The sequence below is a fragment of the Thunnus maccoyii genome, chromosome 18 (assembly GCF_910596095.1).
Source record: "Thunnus maccoyii chromosome 18, fThuMac1.1, whole genome shotgun sequence".
Classification (NCBI taxonomy): Eukaryota; Metazoa; Chordata; class Actinopteri; order Scombriformes; family Scombridae; genus Thunnus; species Thunnus maccoyii.
In genome coordinates, this window is record NC_056550.1 from 16,241,327 (window position 1) to 16,259,787 (window position 18,461).

General features: G+C 40.4%; 1 protein-coding gene across 1 annotated transcript; it reads right to left on the reverse strand.

Moving 5' to 3' along the window:
- Window positions 1–11,437: 11,437 nt before the first annotated feature.
- LOC121884668 (transcription factor Sox-9-B-like) lies at window positions 11,438–15,425 on the reverse strand. The gene is made up of 3 exons (XM_042393607.1): window positions 14,696–15,425; window positions 14,046–14,293; window positions 11,438–13,677 (listed from the first exon to the last, which is right to left on the reverse strand). Exons 1-3 carry the CDS (start codon window positions 15,121–15,123, stop codon window positions 12,908–12,910), a joined length of 1,446 nt encoding a protein of 481 aa, XP_042249541.1. The 5' UTR covers window positions 15,124–15,425; the 3' UTR covers window positions 11,438–12,907.
- Between the last annotated feature and the right edge of the window lie 3,036 nt (window positions 15,426–18,461).

Below are 18,461 nucleotides of genomic sequence, written 5' to 3' on the forward strand. Positions count from 1 at the left end.
TCTTTTTTGGTAGGAGTGTTCATTGTGTATCTATTTGTTGCTGTCACATTCAGATAATCATAATATCTTTGCCATGGTTGTTTTGTTTGTTTCACTAGCTCATTTGTTTTTTCTCATGGACTGCTGCCCAAGCCTTGAGTTTCTGTATTACAGAAGGAAATGAATAAAAGTTGTCTAAGCCGGGGGTGTCAGAGGAGACTAAGCTATCTGGTTGGATCCTTAGTTTCAGCCTGCAAAATTATCTTCTTCCTCAGCTTTAATGGAAACCACAAACAGAGATCTTCTTCTAATAGCAACAGAACTGATACCAATATATCACTAACAGTAGCTGCACACACTGGAATGTCTTTGATTTATGATCAATACATCTCCTCAATCAAGCCATTCTGACAGCTTCACAATCTATTATCTTGTCAGGATCTCAGACCAAATTGTTAGTGAAAAGCAGGTCTTTGAACCAATCTCCTGTGCCGTGATTGATGGGGGTACAGACAGATTTTCCATTGCTCTGGAGACTCCACTTGTCAAGAGACATCTCAGGTTTCTGGCAATAGTCCTCAGTTGCAGTTTTTGAGACACAGGTAGATCCACTTTCAATATGGAAATGTAGAGATTGATTGATGATCACAATATTTTTTATGTCTTTATGTTTGACAAAATAGTGATAATAGTGCCATCTTAAATTTTTTTAAGTATGTGTTTGTTTATGAACTGAGGCAAGAGAAAGGTGTAGCAATTGATAAAACTGGTTACAGGGTCAATGGGAGGCCTTTTTTTCCTGTCAGTCAGTTGGCCCACCTCGGCACTTGTCAGTCATAATGACAAATGACATCGCTTGATGAAACGGAGGGGTTACATCATCACTTCCCTAATGAGGCAGCTCACAGCAGGAGGGGGAAAGAGGGAGCAAGACAGGCAGCATGGACAGAAAGAAGGATAAAAAGGAAGAGAGGGAAGACCACTTTTCTGTTGCCAAATGCCCATGGCTGTCCAGATACTGTCTGTTTGTCAATGAACTGATTTTAGGATTGCTGTGGAATACTGAAATTGTGATCATTTATATAACAGAACTTTATCTCAAATGATAACTTTTGTTCTTGATTCCAACCCAGTGTCACATTAAAGTGTCCCATTGTACTGATCATATAAGGGCAGATATTTGAGCTAAGCCATCTGTATTGTTAGTTGGAATCCACTTATGGAAAGCCATGTGGTAAAAAGCAACAGTGAGGCAACATATATTTAAACAGTAGCATATCACAACTTTTAGTCATGAAACCAGGGACCAGTGATAAAAAAGTTCTACTGAAATATTATCTTTTCATTCACAATACATATAATTTGTCATGGCGTTTGTTGTGAATGTAGCGTGGTAGCATCAGCAGCAGACAGGCCAGAGGACATTCCTTGTGGGCCTGTGTCTCTCTGTGTCTTTATGGCTGGCTCTGGACTTGGCGCTGGAGTCCGAGGGGGAGATTATCTGGCCTGTCTGCCTTCAGGAGCTCTCAGGGTTTGTGTCTTTGTGCAGCATTAGAGCTGGCTGGGAGTGCGCCCACCGAGAAAGGGGAAATGTGTTTGACATACGCTCAGCGCACACGGTCGTGGGGAGGCTGGAACAGCAGGATACGATTAATGACCACAGAATAAGATTGTTACAATATGGCTTCTCTCACCCCCACCTTCTTCACCGTGGGGCTGTCATATTTTACGGACTTGCCTGCCTGTGTGTGTTTGCAATGTGTTTGTGTGTGTGAGTTTGCCTGTGTTGGGAAGGGGCCCTTTTATCCTCTCTTTTTGTTGTTTCTCTGTCTCTCTCTCTCTCTCCCTCTGTCTTTCTCTGTTGATGTGGGTCATTGATATGCAACAGCGCATTCCTGGATCTTACAGGAGAGTCTGTTCTCATGGTTATTGTGGAGTACTTTGGCAGATTAGACACAGGGACACAGGTCCTTGGACTCTAGTTATGGTGTAGGTAGGACATAAAACCTGTGAATGTGAAGGTTATAAGACACCTGAATTATCAGATGTATAACTGACTCTACAATCTAACAGCAACAGCAAATATATGTGTAATATAAGTGTTTCATTTATGTAATCATTGTTAATTAAATACATTTTACAAAAGTTTTTCTTCTCAGTTCCTGGACTGTTTTAATTCTTCTGTTTGTAATTCTGTGGTGTTGAGGTTGTTTAATATCAATCACAGTTGGAGTAAATAATGCAGCAGTACAATGGTGACATATAAATTTGCAGTGCAACAATAAAGATAATCTTTAAATGAAGGTTCATGGAGAAACCTCAGGAAAAAAAAATCTGGAGGCCAAATGTTGCCATATTGTTGTAGTGGAAGGCTCCCTTGAGTGATCCTCACAGCTTTGGGGTCAGTGACCAAAGCCCAAAGGGCCACAGGGGCATGGATGTGCAGGGGTAGAGAGGGCAGGAGGAAGAAGAAAAAAACCTTAACAAGGTGTCAAACAGGCCTGTTGGATCTTTGCACATGAGCGCACACATAGCTGAACCTGCGCTGTGATGTTTGTTGACACATCTGGGAGAGAATTTTGAAGTTTTCACAGCTATCATAAATCGGGAGAGGGCATGATTTTTCCCAGGGTTAGGAGGCTCATCTCACTCTCTATTGGCAAATGCTAACGGGCTATCATGGCCCATGAACACCAGCAGGCTTTACTACCGCAACCAGCGATAATAGATTTGGGGGACATGCCCTTCTGCAGTTTGATTCTAAGGCCTTTCCCACTCATCTGCTGGGGGTTAAACTTGGCAAGGATGATTTTCCAGGTAGAGAGAAAACTGTAGTGTGAAATGATGACAGACACAACAAGGAGTAAAATTCCTCCTGCAAGAAAAATAATCATTAACAAAATGCAGTCTTGCAGTCAAGAAGTTGGCTTTACTGCCCATAAAAACCAAATGTCTGCCTCCTGATTCTTCTCTTCCTGACGTCTCCTTGGAATTTCACAGCAAGTTACAGAAAGTGACTTGAGAAAAAGGCTGAGAGAGTGAGGGCTGGACGTACCATCTGGCAGCTTTGCCTCTGTGCTTGGGCACCACACTCACTCATTTACTGAAATGTGTGATCCTGCTCTAAAGCCAGAGATCAAAACTTTTCTTTCATCTAGCCCGTGTAAAAAAGACACTTAACTGGCACCTTTTCTGCGTTTTTTCCACTGTCTCTCTCTCTCCAGATGAATTGGCCAGTTTCCTCTCCTCTATGATCTGACAGACAGAAAAACATAGGTCCAACAGAGGTTAGCATCTTTTTCAGTCTCCCTCTGCACTAGTTAAGCAGCAATATTGTGTTTTATGCATTTAACATACGGCAGACCTCATCACCCTCACCATGGGCTTACCACACACACCTGTTCCCCCAGCTGCTGTTGCAAGGCACTCTGGGACATGATGCTAATTCTATGTTTTTTAATGTTGGAAAAAGGGGCACTGGAGAGGATTCTCATGAGGTTTGTTTTTTTGTTATAAATACAGCTGCAAAATTAGGAAAAGTTTTAAATCTGAATTTATGTGAGCTGGAACTGTGTGAAACGATAGCCTGCCACAAAAGGAATATGGCCATCAAAGAGATAAAACTGTCTGAGAGGAATGGGCATCTGTAAAAGTAACTGTTCTCTAAAATTAGAGGTGCATAAAAGCTTCCAGCAGAGTCTCTCTTCACCTTGTTTCAAAGTATTCCCTTCTGCACATGATAAGGCCAAAACTGCTGATGCTTCAGAGGTAGCTGGAAAGCACTAGACTGCCTGTGGAGAAAATAATGGGGCCGCACAGCAGAACAAACCCGAGCCATGCCCCTCCCCCATCCCAGAACTGCTACCAATTAATAAAGAGGCTGCACACATAACTTTGTAAAAGTCGCAGGATGGGACTGTGACCACATGATGCCTTTTTGACAGACCCGTTAAATTAGGTTACAATGTATTATTATTATTGCTTGAGATATTAGCTTTAGTTTCAAAGCTAGCAGGCTTAGCATTCAGTGTATTTACACCCATTTATGAGAGCAGTCAGCTGTCTCGCCCCAGTAATCTTCCTGCAAACCTTGAGGACAGAATCACAAGACACTTGTGTCTTATTAGCCTCTTTACTCAAATTGAGTTACTGCTTCTATTTACTACAGTGAAGTGATATTTGCTTTAATTTTAAGGGAACTTAATACTGTCTGCTTCCTCCTGTGCTGTCAGCATCAGGCCTGGGGGCTCTGCTTAGCGCCCTCTGACAGAGCTCCACATGGAGGAAATGAGGCCGGTGAAGACCCCATTGACCGTAAGACATTCTGCCCATATTTCACTAAGCTCCTCTCCCAAAGGAAATGGCTGCAGAGACGGACGATATCAGAACACATGCTGGGGCTGGGGATCAGCAAAGGAAAGAGAGTGAGAAGCAGCAAAAGAGGAAGTGAAACCTATACATAACACATGTAAACAGACACATATGACAAGAGAGCATGGAAAGTGGAGGATTGTAGATTTTGGAAAATGTGAGATAGAGGCATTTTAATTTGAAAGCAAAACAAAATAAAACAAAACAGAAAAAAAATGTTTTTCTTTTTCTCTTTTAGTTTATGTGACTCTAAGAGAGAGGGACTGCCCGGTTATGTGTGTGTGTGTGTGTGTGTGTGTGTCACTTTATGTCTCCATGACAAAATGAGTCACTGTAATTAATTGGTTTACTGCCAGGTTAGACCATGTCTATCTCTCAGGAATCTGCATTTGGCCCTGAACTTTACTTTTACATGTTAGTTGAGGTATTAACTTATTTGAACAGAGGATTAAGTCTTACTGGTCGTCCCATAAATGGAATGGCCAAACAGAAGGGAGGTATGTTTGAGATACTGGGCCCTGTAAGTAAAGAAATGGCTGCCAATAAGTTTGTCCTACTCTAGTGGCTGCGAGAACTAGGAACTTATACCTCTGCTCCCCCGAAAGACACACACTCCCACACCATGTGCCACTCATTTCATTCTTGTTCTGATCTGAGAGCTTAGTTGACTCAATGGTCTTCAGTTTACATTGTTTTTCACGCTGTTATCCAGTACGGGCCAAACATGAAAGATAATTATGAACTGAGAAAGCAAGCAGGCAGAAACCTCACAGCACTCCTCCTGTATGCAATTCAGTAGCTGAACAAGTCTCTATAAATAGTACACTGCATGGCAGGAAAAAAAATATTATTACAAGCCATTTTTGGTTATTTTATACAAAATTGTGGTCACCATTTAAAACAATGAAACAACACAGAAACGAGGCTGCATTCCTACGTTACACGTCAGATCTCTATATATATATGTTACAGCCACAGCCTTATGCCTTAAAGGGGACCTATTATGCTCATTTCCAGCTCTATATCTTTATTCTGGGACTCCACTAGAGTAGCTTTGCATGATTCACAGTTAAAAAACCTCCTTATTTATCTTATACTGGTGCTTTATGCAGCCCTTTCAGTTCAGCCTCTGTCTCTAACTGACAGTTTTAGTTAGCTCCTGTCTCTTTAAGGCTCCCCTCCTGATGAACCCACTCTATTCTGATTGGTCAGCTTTCCGTCAGCTTTACCATGGCTCGGCGTGACTACCCCCTAAACAATGGAAAAATGCCATAAAGTTAGCGGAGCGGAGCAGATGACCGTAGAAACGGAGTGTTCAGAGCAGTCTGAAGCTGGTGCTTTTTGCTCACAGGGATTACTTCTACATATGTTTACCTCATTATTTGACACTTTGGCCACATTTAATATGAACATCTAACATTCTAACATTATATATATGACTGAAAATAAGGAAAAGCATAATACGTCCCCTTTAAGGATCAACAGCCAGAGCTTGGCTTATATTCAGCTCTCATGCCCCTTGAGAACGGTATCAGTTTTGCTGACATGTCGATTTGCTCCCTCTCTAACAACCTGTGCCTAATGGGTATGTGCACTGTAAAACTATATGCTCTTTGGAGATTTAGGTACAGAGAGAGAATTAGCAAAGACAAACTGCTGTATCCGTGGTTGGTTGGACAGCACAAACTTCTCTCTCAGTGTCTTAATTGGAAACAAATGTACAGATGGATGGAAAATCTTGTTATTATTGGAGAGAATCCTTTTCTGAGCAACGACGGATAATAAAGATAAAGATGAGAAATCTTGATTATATAAAGCTTATAGACAAACCCACTTGATCCATCATCTCATTTAGGGTCCTGGATTCAATTATGGCGAGTTGTCTTGGTCATAGGAACATTTGCATGTTTTTTTGGCTTTTTTTTTTTTGACATATATTGCTGTCATACACAATAGTTTACAGCAGACTGTGATGAAACACATGCTTTGAGAATGTTTCAACAGAGCTCTACACTAATGTACAGAGCCCCCCTGGGGTAAGCTGAGAAAAAAAAAAGATCCATGTGTAAATCTGCACTCTCAGTTTAGAAATCTGTGTGCACAGTTTATAAACCGTGGCCTCAAATTACGAATCCATGCCAATGGATTTAAAAACCGTAACTACGATTGTCATGGTGTTTACTGTTGCCATGACAATGAAGGTTGCTAACTTTAAGGAGGTAGTAACTTTAACCCACACCATATTGCAAGTGATCATTTTAACCCAAACCATGATCTTTCCCTAACCCTAGTTTATGTGCCTAAACCTAACCAGACCTTAACCACAGTGTTGTCACACCATAAAACATAATTGTTTTTTAACAGTGATTTGTAACGGTTTTGGAAAGCACAGACAATTTATATTGTCCTGCCGATTACTGTCGATTGAGGCGCCATATTGGAAAATGCTCCTGGGGTCAAGGGATCATTTTAACCCAGTTTACAAATCCATGGGCATGGATTCATAATTCAAGGGCACGGATTATGAATCCTGGAGCACAGGTTATAAACTGTGTGCACAGATTTCTAAACCGAGAGTACAGATTTACACATGGACCTTTTTTTTTTTTTTTTTCTCAGCTGACCCAGGGGATCTCCATACTAATGCCTGACTTAATGATACAACTTGCATTTGGTACTGAGGCCAAGAATATAAAGATAAAGATAAGCTAAAATATACATATTTAAAGTGCAGGTAAGCTATTATCTCATATTATCCACTGACTGTGTTTGTCTCTACAGACCAACCCACTGCCAGCCCTCACCTACCTTCCTCCCAGACTGAGCTGGAGCTCATGAGGCCTCAGACACACTTAATGGGATTATGGTAATATAATTTTGTGACGCTGACCTCGGGCCGGTGCCAGGTTTCTTCCACATCCTCAGACAAAGACAGGGAGCTCACCAAGGGTTCCAGCAGGCTGGCCCAGCTCGGCCTCTTGGCACAGGCCAATGTCCTCATGGGGCCAGCTCAAGATGGATGGCTGCGGGGCAAAGTCTCACTTCCTAAGTCTACTCCAACAGTGAGTGAAATCAAACGGTGACAAGAGGGGATTGTAAACTTAAATAAATATCATTTCCCAAGAGTGAGTTTTCACTCTGATGACTGTCTTGGGGTTTTGTTTTCATGTAACTCTTCTGATTTAATGTATACAATAATCAATACCGTTCAGGATGTAGGAAATATGCCCTCCCTTTGCTCCCAACTTGAATCAGCACATAGTAGTTCTTCAGCTGAGGGTGTAGCTTCCATGGAAACGGCCTTGTGGTCAGCTTGTCTTTCTCTGTGATTTAGCAGGGGTTTCCTCCGCTGGATGTGTCTTATTGGTTTAAGAAAGAATTTTATGGACTGGACAATTTAAAAGCAACTCAGTGTGAGGGTCAATTCAAACTGTCTGTGTAGGTAATCTAAACAGAGAACTTCTTACCAGCGGTACAAATAAACTAAGAACACACAATAAATGAGTAATAAAATCAATACAATTATTATGTTTGAAATACAGACGTAAATCTGGATACAATTTTATGTTCATTTTATGTTTTCGCCTTGATTAGACCTCTGCTATATTAGACTGTTTTTCTTGAACTATTGAAAGAGGCAAAAGATATTCACACTCACACACACAAATACACCCACACATAGTCCATCAGTCAAAATAGAGTACCGCATGCTTAGGAGCGCTATTTGACTCTTCATCTTGTTTTGTCTCATTTTACTCTGCTATGTATTTTATTGTTGTCCAGTCTCCGTGGGTGTATCACCAGATTTTTTCCTCTTTTCCTTTTCTTTTCCTCTTTTGCCTTCAGAAAGACCACCCATAGGGTTCGGAGGGGGCAGACATCTCTACGGAATAATAATGGGGTCGTCCTGGGAAAATTGCCCATGGAAAGGCCTGTCTGAAAAAAAAAAAGAAAGAAAAATTTGGTCTTGTTTCCGATCCTTCTCGGAAACATTCATCAGGGCACTCCTGCTGTTTGGAGGGGAGCAGTCCCATTGCAGCCCCAATCCACTCACTGGCTGGGTCACTCTGCCACTGCCAAGACTTTCTAAGCCGAGGTCAGAAGGCTGGGACACATGGTTTAGATAGTTGCTTTTTGCCCTGATTTTTTTTTCCAATATAGATTTATTTCAGTAATGATAGGCTGTCCGTGTGATTTCTTAGAGCTTTAATATCTGATGTCGTACAATTGCTTTGAAACTTACAGCAAAAAGAGTGATCATTATCAGACACAATCTGCTTTGTGACATTGCTGTATGGAACATATTAAATGTATCATTATGTTTGGGCTGCTACTGGGCAAGGCTTTCTGTGTCCTCAGAAAAGCCCAACGAATGAGTCACTGTGGTCTAGCAAAAGGAAAGCCTCAATACTGACGCCATATCCTGATGGGCTGCTACTCTGTGACAACAGCACATGACACTATTCTGATGAAACACGATGAAAGCGTCATCGTGTCACGTTTTTATTTAGGGCAGAGTAGGGAATTCAGTCCGATGATTTCAACTGCATTTCACAGAAATTCAAATAGCCTTCTCAGACTTTTTGAATCTTTGTCCTACACATCCTTTCATTCTTGTTAAAAATGTACATCTCATGTAGTGATAATCTGATCACTTGATTTCCGTTCATTTGAAGCCACGATCGGTTTTTGATGAGCTGGTCTTGCAAATGTAAACTTTTCACATTTTCCCATGCACACAAGCTGCCAAGAACCTAGGAATGAAACAATTCAACAAAAATGTTCTGGTCATTCTCTGAAACTGGAGGAACATGGACCTGTGTTTACCAAAGTCGACTTTTTCCTTGTTTTGCTGAACAGAGATGTTGGCTCCAGCGAAACTTTCAGGCAACATCTTCCATCAGGAGCTAATCATTCCCTGTGTACTGCAGGTTACTTTATGCCAACTCCTGTTGGAGCCAGCTTGGCCATCAGAAAGCATCTGGACATTGTGGTTACTGTTGCCGAATCCAGTAAAACTGTTCAAAATACAGGTGTTTTTTTTTTCTTTTCTTTTCTGTGGTGTTTCTGTTTTGGAGGATGATGACTATTTTGAACCATTTTTATAATATGTACAATATGTATTGGTTCAGTCACCAACACAGTTCTTCAATTTGTAAGATGAAAATTTGGGTTAGTGAGGATCTTCTGTCCCCATGCTCCACCTCTTGCTTACCCCCGAGGCATTGCTAACTGGCCTCCCTTTGCCCTGTTGGGTCCTGAGGCCCTGCTGCCTCACTTCAGGTCTGAGCCACTGGAGAGCCAGTGATAGATGTCCCTCAGGGGATTTCTGTGGGAGGTGGACTCAGGGTTTCACAGACACTGCCCGCTCCTCACTGTTGGAGGGGGAGATGTCAGCCGCCATATTTATCACTGTCTCATCATAACGCAACAAGCCTAAAGTCATTGTATATTGTTTTATTTTCCTATTTTTTAAAATAGGAGGCAAAGTTGCAGAAGAAAAACTCAGAGTAGAAACAACTATTATGTCTGAAAAGACAAAGAGGAATGGTAGCCTATATACACACTCTATCTAAAATAATGCAGGGAGAAACACACTGAAAGACTTTCATTGTTTTTTAAATCACTACATGAGCAATATTTCTAGAAGTGTAAAATTAGAAAAAGCATATTTAAACCACAATTCTGACAATGGATACTCTCATAAATGATTCATCTGAGTCATTAATCTGTGAATGTCGGTAAATTCCATGAGGTATTTCATGTTGAAAAAATGTAGTTCCCCTTTCTGTACCCACATTCCCTTATTTTATACTTCTATTCCAGTTACTGCTTTCAACTTTCAACAAATCCCAGAACCTGTTTGTGAAGTAAAAATTAGCATATTGAGGTATCATCATCACATCAATATGATATGTTACACTGCATTTTAGCCTTTGGTATATAGAATTAATTTATTTGAAGTGCACATTTACATTTACATTTACATTTTATGGTTATTTTCTATATTACACTAGTGTATATATATTTATATCCTTCTGATAAACAACTTTTGTCTTTACATTGGGTGCAACATATTCAGTGGAAAAATGAAACTGTGCTTCCTTTTTTCCAGAGAATCTATCAAGAAATTTTTAAGGGAAGTAATACGTACTTGCAGCAATGAATACAAAGGTATTACAATGAGATGATGAAATGGTTTGTTATTCTATTTAGCTCATTAAAACAGTAGTCCTAGTAAATAACATAGTAAATTGGAAGTTAACTTTTTTTTATGAATGCTCAAAATTGACAGTTTTGCTTATAGATATATCTTGATGTCCCATGGTCATAACATCATCTTCATCTTTATTTTTATTTTTTTTTTCACAATGGATATGTTGATTAACAGGTTTACTTTATGATGTGTAATGGGAAGCTATGGAGTCAAGCTAAAAAAAAAAAAAAGTCCAGTCATTGCAGTGAGATGAGGTGCAGCGGTGGGTGGCAGAGAAAGGTTCAGTCCAGTTGATGTGAGGAAAGAGACGTCATCTGTGAATGTGCCTCAAATTTCAACACAAAGCTATGGTACCTGATTGTGTTTACACTGTCACTGATTTATTAAGGTCAGCTCTATTCCTATATTACTTGGCCAGAAATGAATAAACAATATTCAATGTCTAGTTTGTTTCTTTAAGCCATCGTGTATACAGGCAGGGGAGGGGTGTGGACATACGTCTTCTCAATAGGCCGTGGTAATAATGGACCTGTGACCTCATGGTCTGAGAAGCCACAAGCAAAACTACTGTTCCCAGTACCACATCTTGAATATAACAGTTTGTTTTTTTGTTTTGTTTTTTCTAACTTGACAATGGTCTAGCAATAAATTTAGCAAACCAACAACCTGGATCTGATTGATGCACATTAAATTAATTTTCTTGATATTTTGAGCATGAGTTTGTGGGTACCTTGTCATAACTGGTATGAATAAACATCACTGATCTTTGGCTGACAAACACTATCAGACACAGGGGACCACAGTTGTAAACATACTAGATAATACAGCATGAAACATGCTGATGATAAATGGCACAAGGCAATCACACAGTTCTCAGTGTTTTGTTTTTATTGCAAACAATATAATACAAAAGATAAGCTTTTAAGACAATGCCATGTTTACCTAGGGAAACTGCATTAAGGAGATGACAAAATGAGAACTAATGATACAGAATATAAAATGAGGAACGCAACTTTTTTCAAAAACAAAACGTATCCTGTTGATTCCAGCAAATTCTTTACAAAACAGCCGTAGCTTCCATATCCATTAATTCATTTGTTAGAAAGAAAAAAGAGAAAACTTCCAGTTTTTCTTTTTTTAGAGAAAGACTCATCGTGTTTATCGTAATTATAAGTAATCTGTACATAACTAGATCATGAATAAAGGAAACTTTTATACGGAAACATTTACAAATGATAAATAAAACAAAATTTGTACCACATATGACAGCAAACTATTCCACTGAAAACATTTCATCTCAGTTAGCTGCTGCTGAATTAAAAAGATAATTGCAAATAGTTATTTTCAAATAAAATTAATGCTAAAGAATAAATTAAGAAAAAGGTTAGGAAAAAGGATGGGGCTATAGGAATGATAGAAGCATGCCAGACTCAGACCTGCTGGCTGCTGAGGAGAATCAGGTCAAAGGTCACTTCCTGTATCTCCTCAAGCAGGAAGTCAGAACTACGCTGTGATTCCAACACTGCAATGCAAGCGGACAGAGCCTCCCTAGTGTGGCTCCACAGGCACCAATGGTATCAAGGCAGTACCCAGATAAAAGCAAGCATCGCTCAGTTACATCTAGTAACACAGTAAGGCCCCTAGTAGAGTTACATGGCACCTGCTATAGCGTTTCCAACACAATAATTTGAGCTAAAGCAAAGAACAAGAAGTAGAATATTTGACTAATTCACTGATGACACGGTCATATCATGGCCAAAAATTCAAATCTTTTTCCAAACTGCATTGCTCAATCCTTGCATCTCATGGGAATTACAATAAAATATGTACAGTACAAAAATTCAAAGCAGAATGTAAGCTATTATAAGACGGCAGTGTCAGTAAACACATGCTTCTTACTTCCTGTACAAAAATACATTAGTGAGAAGTAAGGCCACTGAGGGTGTTTTTTACCCGGCATTCCTGCTCCTTTAGATGTTTCAGACCTTCACATCATGAAGATGAGGATGTTGATGACACTGATTATGATGATAATGATGATGACAAGAGCAGAACACATACACAGTACATACTAAAATATTTATAACCAGAATGTCCTCACAGAGGATTTAACTTTTTTAAAACATTATATCTAAAAAAATATAATCACAATTCCAACCAATACAAAAGGCACTGTTGTGAGCCAATCCAAAGATATATTTTCAGTACTATAAAAAAGTCCTTGTCATGTTTTTCTGTTGGCAATGAAGGGTGTGTGGCGTGGTGGCACACAGGCCACCGGGCAGAGAGAAGTTTATGCATGGGATGGGTGTTATAAAGTCAGTGCTGAGGCTTGCCTCCTCAGGGCCTGGAGAGCTGTGTGTAAATGGGCTGCTGCTCCCAGTGCTGCGGACTGTGGGTCTGGGGCACAGAGGGCACCCCGGTGGTGTCGGCGATCGGGGTGTACATCGGCCTCTGGCTGGGGCTCATGTAGCTGAAGGTGGAGTACAGGCCGGAGCCTTGGCTAGCTGCATGGCTGTAGTAGGAGTTGGCACCACCTTGGTGGTCTGAATAGTCATATTGTGCTCTTGTGATTGAGGGGTAAGAGGAGTTGCTGTAGTGCTGCAGGTTGAAGGACCCATAGGTGATGTGCTGTGGGGAACCCTGCTGCTCGCTGTAGTGGCTGGGGCTCAGCTGCTCTGTCTTGATCTGGGTGGTTCTTTGTTGACCCTGCTGCCCTTGCTCTCCTCCTCCACCCAAGGTGGTCAGAGAGTGCTGCTGCTGCTGCTGCTGCTGTTTGGTCATCCAGGCGTGGGCCCCGACATTAGCTGCCTGGCCGACTGAGGAGCTGGTGACGCCGTAGCTGCTGGTGTAGCCAGTCTGGGCTGCACCGGTCACTCCAGCATGGCTGTGGGGTGGCAGGTACTGATCAAACTCATCAACATCGAAGCTCCCCATGTTGGAGATGACATCGGTGCTCAGCTCGCCAATGTCCACAGCCCCAAAGTCAATGTTGAGCTGGCGACTGGTGCCCTCCTGCATGGGGCGCCCCTCACGCTTCAAATCTGCTTTGCTGGAGGGGAGGTCTGTCTTGGGGGTGGTTGGGGGTGTTGGTGGGCCCTGGGACTGACCTGATTAGAGGAAAGGCAGAGTTAGCCTCAGTCAAATTTACACAATGATGCATCCAAGAAGATATTTATTGCATAAAGGAACTGTGATAGGGTGAAATACCAGTGTAAATACTTTCCGGAATTGGAGTTTATTGGTACTATACTGACAGGTGTATTTGCATGATGGCTTGTAAAACTCTGTGATTAATCATTAACAGGTGTCTGTTTAAGGCCCTGAAGCCTTTTAAGATTTGATTTCAACAAATGGTACCAAAATGTATCACCCTTGAAAAATAAAAATAAAAATAAAAGTAAACATAACGACTTTTATTTTTCCTTCTCACTTTCTTTGACTTATTTATTTCTTGATTTGTTTTTTGGTCTCTTACCTGAATGCTCTCCAGGAGAGTGCACCTCGCCCATACTCGACGCTGGTGAATCGGCCTGCTGCAGCGCCTTGAAGATCGCGTTTGGAGAGATGTGGGTTTGTTCGCTGTCATCGGGTTCGTTTTGTCCGTTCTTGACAGACTTTCTCCGCCTTGGCTGGTATTTGTAGTCGGGGTGGTCTTTCTTGTGCTGCACCCTCAAACGCTCAGCCTCTTCCACAAACGGGCGCTTCTCTACTTCGTTGAGCAGTCTGAAAATATCCCAGAAAATGGTAGATTCGTATTAAAATGTGTTCAATTAATTTCAAGCACAAGAGAGGATTTATTGATTATTGCACATTAACTGAATCTTTGCAATAATCGTTTAAATGTGACCCACCAAGAAGTACCTAAAAAGTTTGCGTCCTTACGTCTATATAACTTCTTTTGTGCATGCACTGAAACATAGAATTGCGAAGTGTATCCAAACTTACAATAAAAAAAAATTAACAGGGATAAACACAATTTTAAATGCACAAGTCAAATTTACATACTGTAAAACTCTACTTGAGACAGTAGGCAGGCTGTGCAATTAATTAAATAAATAGTGCTCTGCGCACAGCGGCGCGTAAAAATGCACTGCAAAATTGATTGAAAATGGAAAGCAAACATACCTCCAAAGTTTGCCCAGGGTTTTGCTGAGTTCTGCGTTGTGCAGATGCGGGTATTGATCAGCCAGCTTTCTCCGTGCAGCCTGAGCCCAGACCATGAATGCGTTCATGGGTCTTTTGACGTGAGGTTTACTTTTACTGGAGCCGTTGACGCGCACCGGCATGGGCACCAGCGTCCAGTCGTAACCCTTCAACACCTGGGACACCGCATCTCTGATACACACGGGAAACTTTTCTTCTTCGCCCTCCTTCTTGTAATCTGGACCCATAAGGAGGTGGTTATCGGACGGTCGGGTATTCTCAGTGTCCGAACCAGACCCGGACGGGCACGGAGAACCTGCGGAGTCCTCAGACATGCTGGGGCTGGGAGCGTCAGAGTGACACTTCTCCTGTTCTTCTGTCATCTTCAGGTAAGGGTCGAGGAGATTCATGCGAAAAAATTGAAGAACAGCTTCTTGCAATAAAAAAAGGAGAGAATCCTTCTTTCTAAATCCAAGTGCTGTGCCCAAAGACTGCAGTGACAGTCCGTGAGGGCGCACAGCTTGACTGGCAAAATTGACTCCTTTAAAGTGGAAAAAAAAATGCCAAAAAGAAAAGGTTTGGACGGTCCTTCGACTTTTAACAGTTTCGTTGGCAAGAAGAAAATTGCAAGTGATCGCTTTCTAATGCTTCACTTTGAAACTGTGACTTTAAATAGAAATTTGACTGAGAGATGTACTCTTGGAGGTTTGCTGAAAAATCTAGACGAAACAGGAGGCGATGCCTGGATTTATGTTTGACGGCAAGGAAATGATTGGGGGAAACTTTTAGTAGGCGGGGACGTAATATGAACTCTTGCAGTCAAAACTCAAACTCAAGTAAGAAAAGCGTTTTTTTCCCTCCTAGTAATCTTGGGATTGGTTCAAATTTAAGATATAAATTAGTTTGAATTGTTAATAGTTAAAAGTTAAAATTACACCATCTGAGAAAAACAGAGGTAGGGCTAAAATATCAATCACAAGTACCAAAGATGTTAACCATGTAAACATTACAGTGATTATTTAGGCAGATAAAAACAAACTATTGAATTAAATTTATTTGATCACACAAGTCCGTATCGCCCACAATGCAATAGGCAAAGACTTCATCGGGAATGTTAGAATAAATAAACTTGCTATTTTTATTGTTTTGTCATAGTTGGTCATATATAGGTTTCAGAAATCACAGGTAGGCTATATTTGCTTAATTTCTAATTTATTCCTATATTTTATAGCAGATTGAGAAATTGAAAGTTTTATGTCCTACATTCACACTCCAAAGTTTTGTTTCTCTGGCTTCTCCAACTAAATTCATTCACAGTTCGTGTTTGTGTGCATGTTCTTAGGCCAAAAGTCACCTGCTCGTCAATATTTCTCTAGTTTATGAGATACACTGTTTGAATGATTTTGAAATAACAGCAAACTCGTCTTTAAACGTATATTTTGATAACTCTGATTTGATTAAATAACCGGAATGGTGTGCATTTGTGTGTAAATAGATGCGGACAGAAGCCGTTCAAAATGTTTGGAGAAAAACTGCACTGAGACAGTCAGTGTTTTCTCCAGCTCTGGCACAGCGCTAAAACGAAGTATGTAGATAGGTCTGGCCATGCGAGAGTGTCTGTGTGAAGCTGTCACCGATAGCAGACCTCACTCTCCCAGCTCTACATGGACCAATAGGGGGAGACAACAGTCCAGAAACTTGAGAGGAGGCCTCGCCATGTGTGCAGTAGCTGCAATGATTAAACCAAAGTTGATATTAGAAAACACATTTCGAAATGTGGATTTCTGCTTTGCATTCATCTTTCAGGCCTTCTTCCTCTTACAGAAAAAAATAGTGGTCCCAACAAAGTTGAAGGCCAGATTATAAAACAGAACATTTATCATTATTTTTCTTTTTTCTTATTGAAAATAATAAACAAGAATCATCCTATTTTACCCATCAGTACACCAAAACAAAGTGTCTTTTGAGCGTGAAAATTTATGTTTGATTGACGATTTCATAATTTTTGTTTCTTTTATCTAATATGGTATGAAGAACGCAATTTTAAGAACAGTTTGCCACTAAAAGGTACGTGTTACACTTAAGATACTATTTTAATTTAGCGTTGCAAGAGTACAGACTCATACGGCTAATAATATAAGTAATAATAATAATTATTATTATTATTATAATAATAACAACATGTTATTTCTCTAACAATAATGCGAATGTATCAGCATACCGACACGTTAATGAAATACATTTTTTATAAAGACTGAAGCCAAACCAGTTCAGATATAGAGCGAATGAAAAAGTGGAACAAAACAAACGTGTCGCAACAGTAAAATCTACTTTGTTGGATTTGCTCCAGCACTTGTTTTCGGTGGACAAAGGACACTTTGTTGAGAGAGTTCAGTCACTAATCCATGTGTTCAATTTTAGAAACCAAATCCGACTTTGAGTTCACCTATAGATATGTAAAGATTGAGAGTTTTGCTATTTCCATTACATCTTTATAATTTAGTAATTCATTTTTGTCAGCATCTGCGATTTTATTTGGCAACGTAAGTATAAAAAATAGGCTAAAAATATATCAAATCCCACACACACTAAATTTAGTTTACATAATAGAACATATTTGTCATATTTTGTCTTATCATGAAGGACAGGGTGAGTCCTGTCCATTTCCCTTAGCATAGATATTTTAAATGACATAATTAATATTCATATTTTAAGTTTTTATTTTATTTTATTTCTTATGTCTTTTAAGATTGTATAAAAATTGTGTGTTTACAAGTCATAGATGATATCAAATGAGCTCTTTGCTCAGTGTATCATGCAATGCTTTTCATTGCTGAATATAAACAGAATATCATCTTTCTTTAAAGAGGGTAGTGCTTCAAAGTTTCCTTTTACACGAAAGTCTTCCAGTCCTTCTGTCCTGACCCTGACATTTTCATTAAAAACAGCCTAATATGCCTGTCAGATGTACCTGCTATTTTTGCTCCTTGTCTCACTGGTTGACTGGAGGCCGTAAACTTGCTTTGTCAGTTCCACTGCACACTTAACTAGATCACACGCAGTTTAAAAATGCCATTCCTTCAGAGTTCATGTGAAGGAGAATCAAAAAGGATTGGGAAAACTAAGAAGGTGTGAGTCGTTTTTGTTTCACTGCAAGTTGATCTGCGTAATTATGCAGATTTTTACATTACATTATTACATTACAAAGTAACCTGCTTCTCTGTACTTGGACTAAAAACCTTGAGCCATTTCCCTCAGTAAAGTGTAGCTCCTCTGAGAGCTGCAGCTCACCTCATGCAGCATTACTAACAGTTGAAATTTGATACTCTTTAAGTATAAAATACAAAGTACAAAACAAGATGCTACAGTCTCATTAGACCTGAATATTTGATGTGATTTACATGACATGATGTGTTGTGGGAGGTGTGATGAGATCTGCTGCCATTTGAGATTTCTGAGCTTGTTGACTTGTCTCTGCATGCAGAAGAGGAAACTCAGTGATGGCTAACACAGAGGCATCAGAGGTGTGGTTGGGCATGTTCCTGCCCCCGCAGTGCTGACTGCAGAGGCTTTGAGGTGCTCTGCAGACTGACTTACGGTCCATCAGGGAGGACACAGATCCTTCAGGGGCCAGGCTCACAGCTTACATGGAGCACCCGCCTGCAAGCTGAGCGGGTCTTGGGAAACTTCTCAGCTTGACTTCGAGCCATGGCGTCAAAATTTTGAGGCAAACACTGGGGGTAAACTG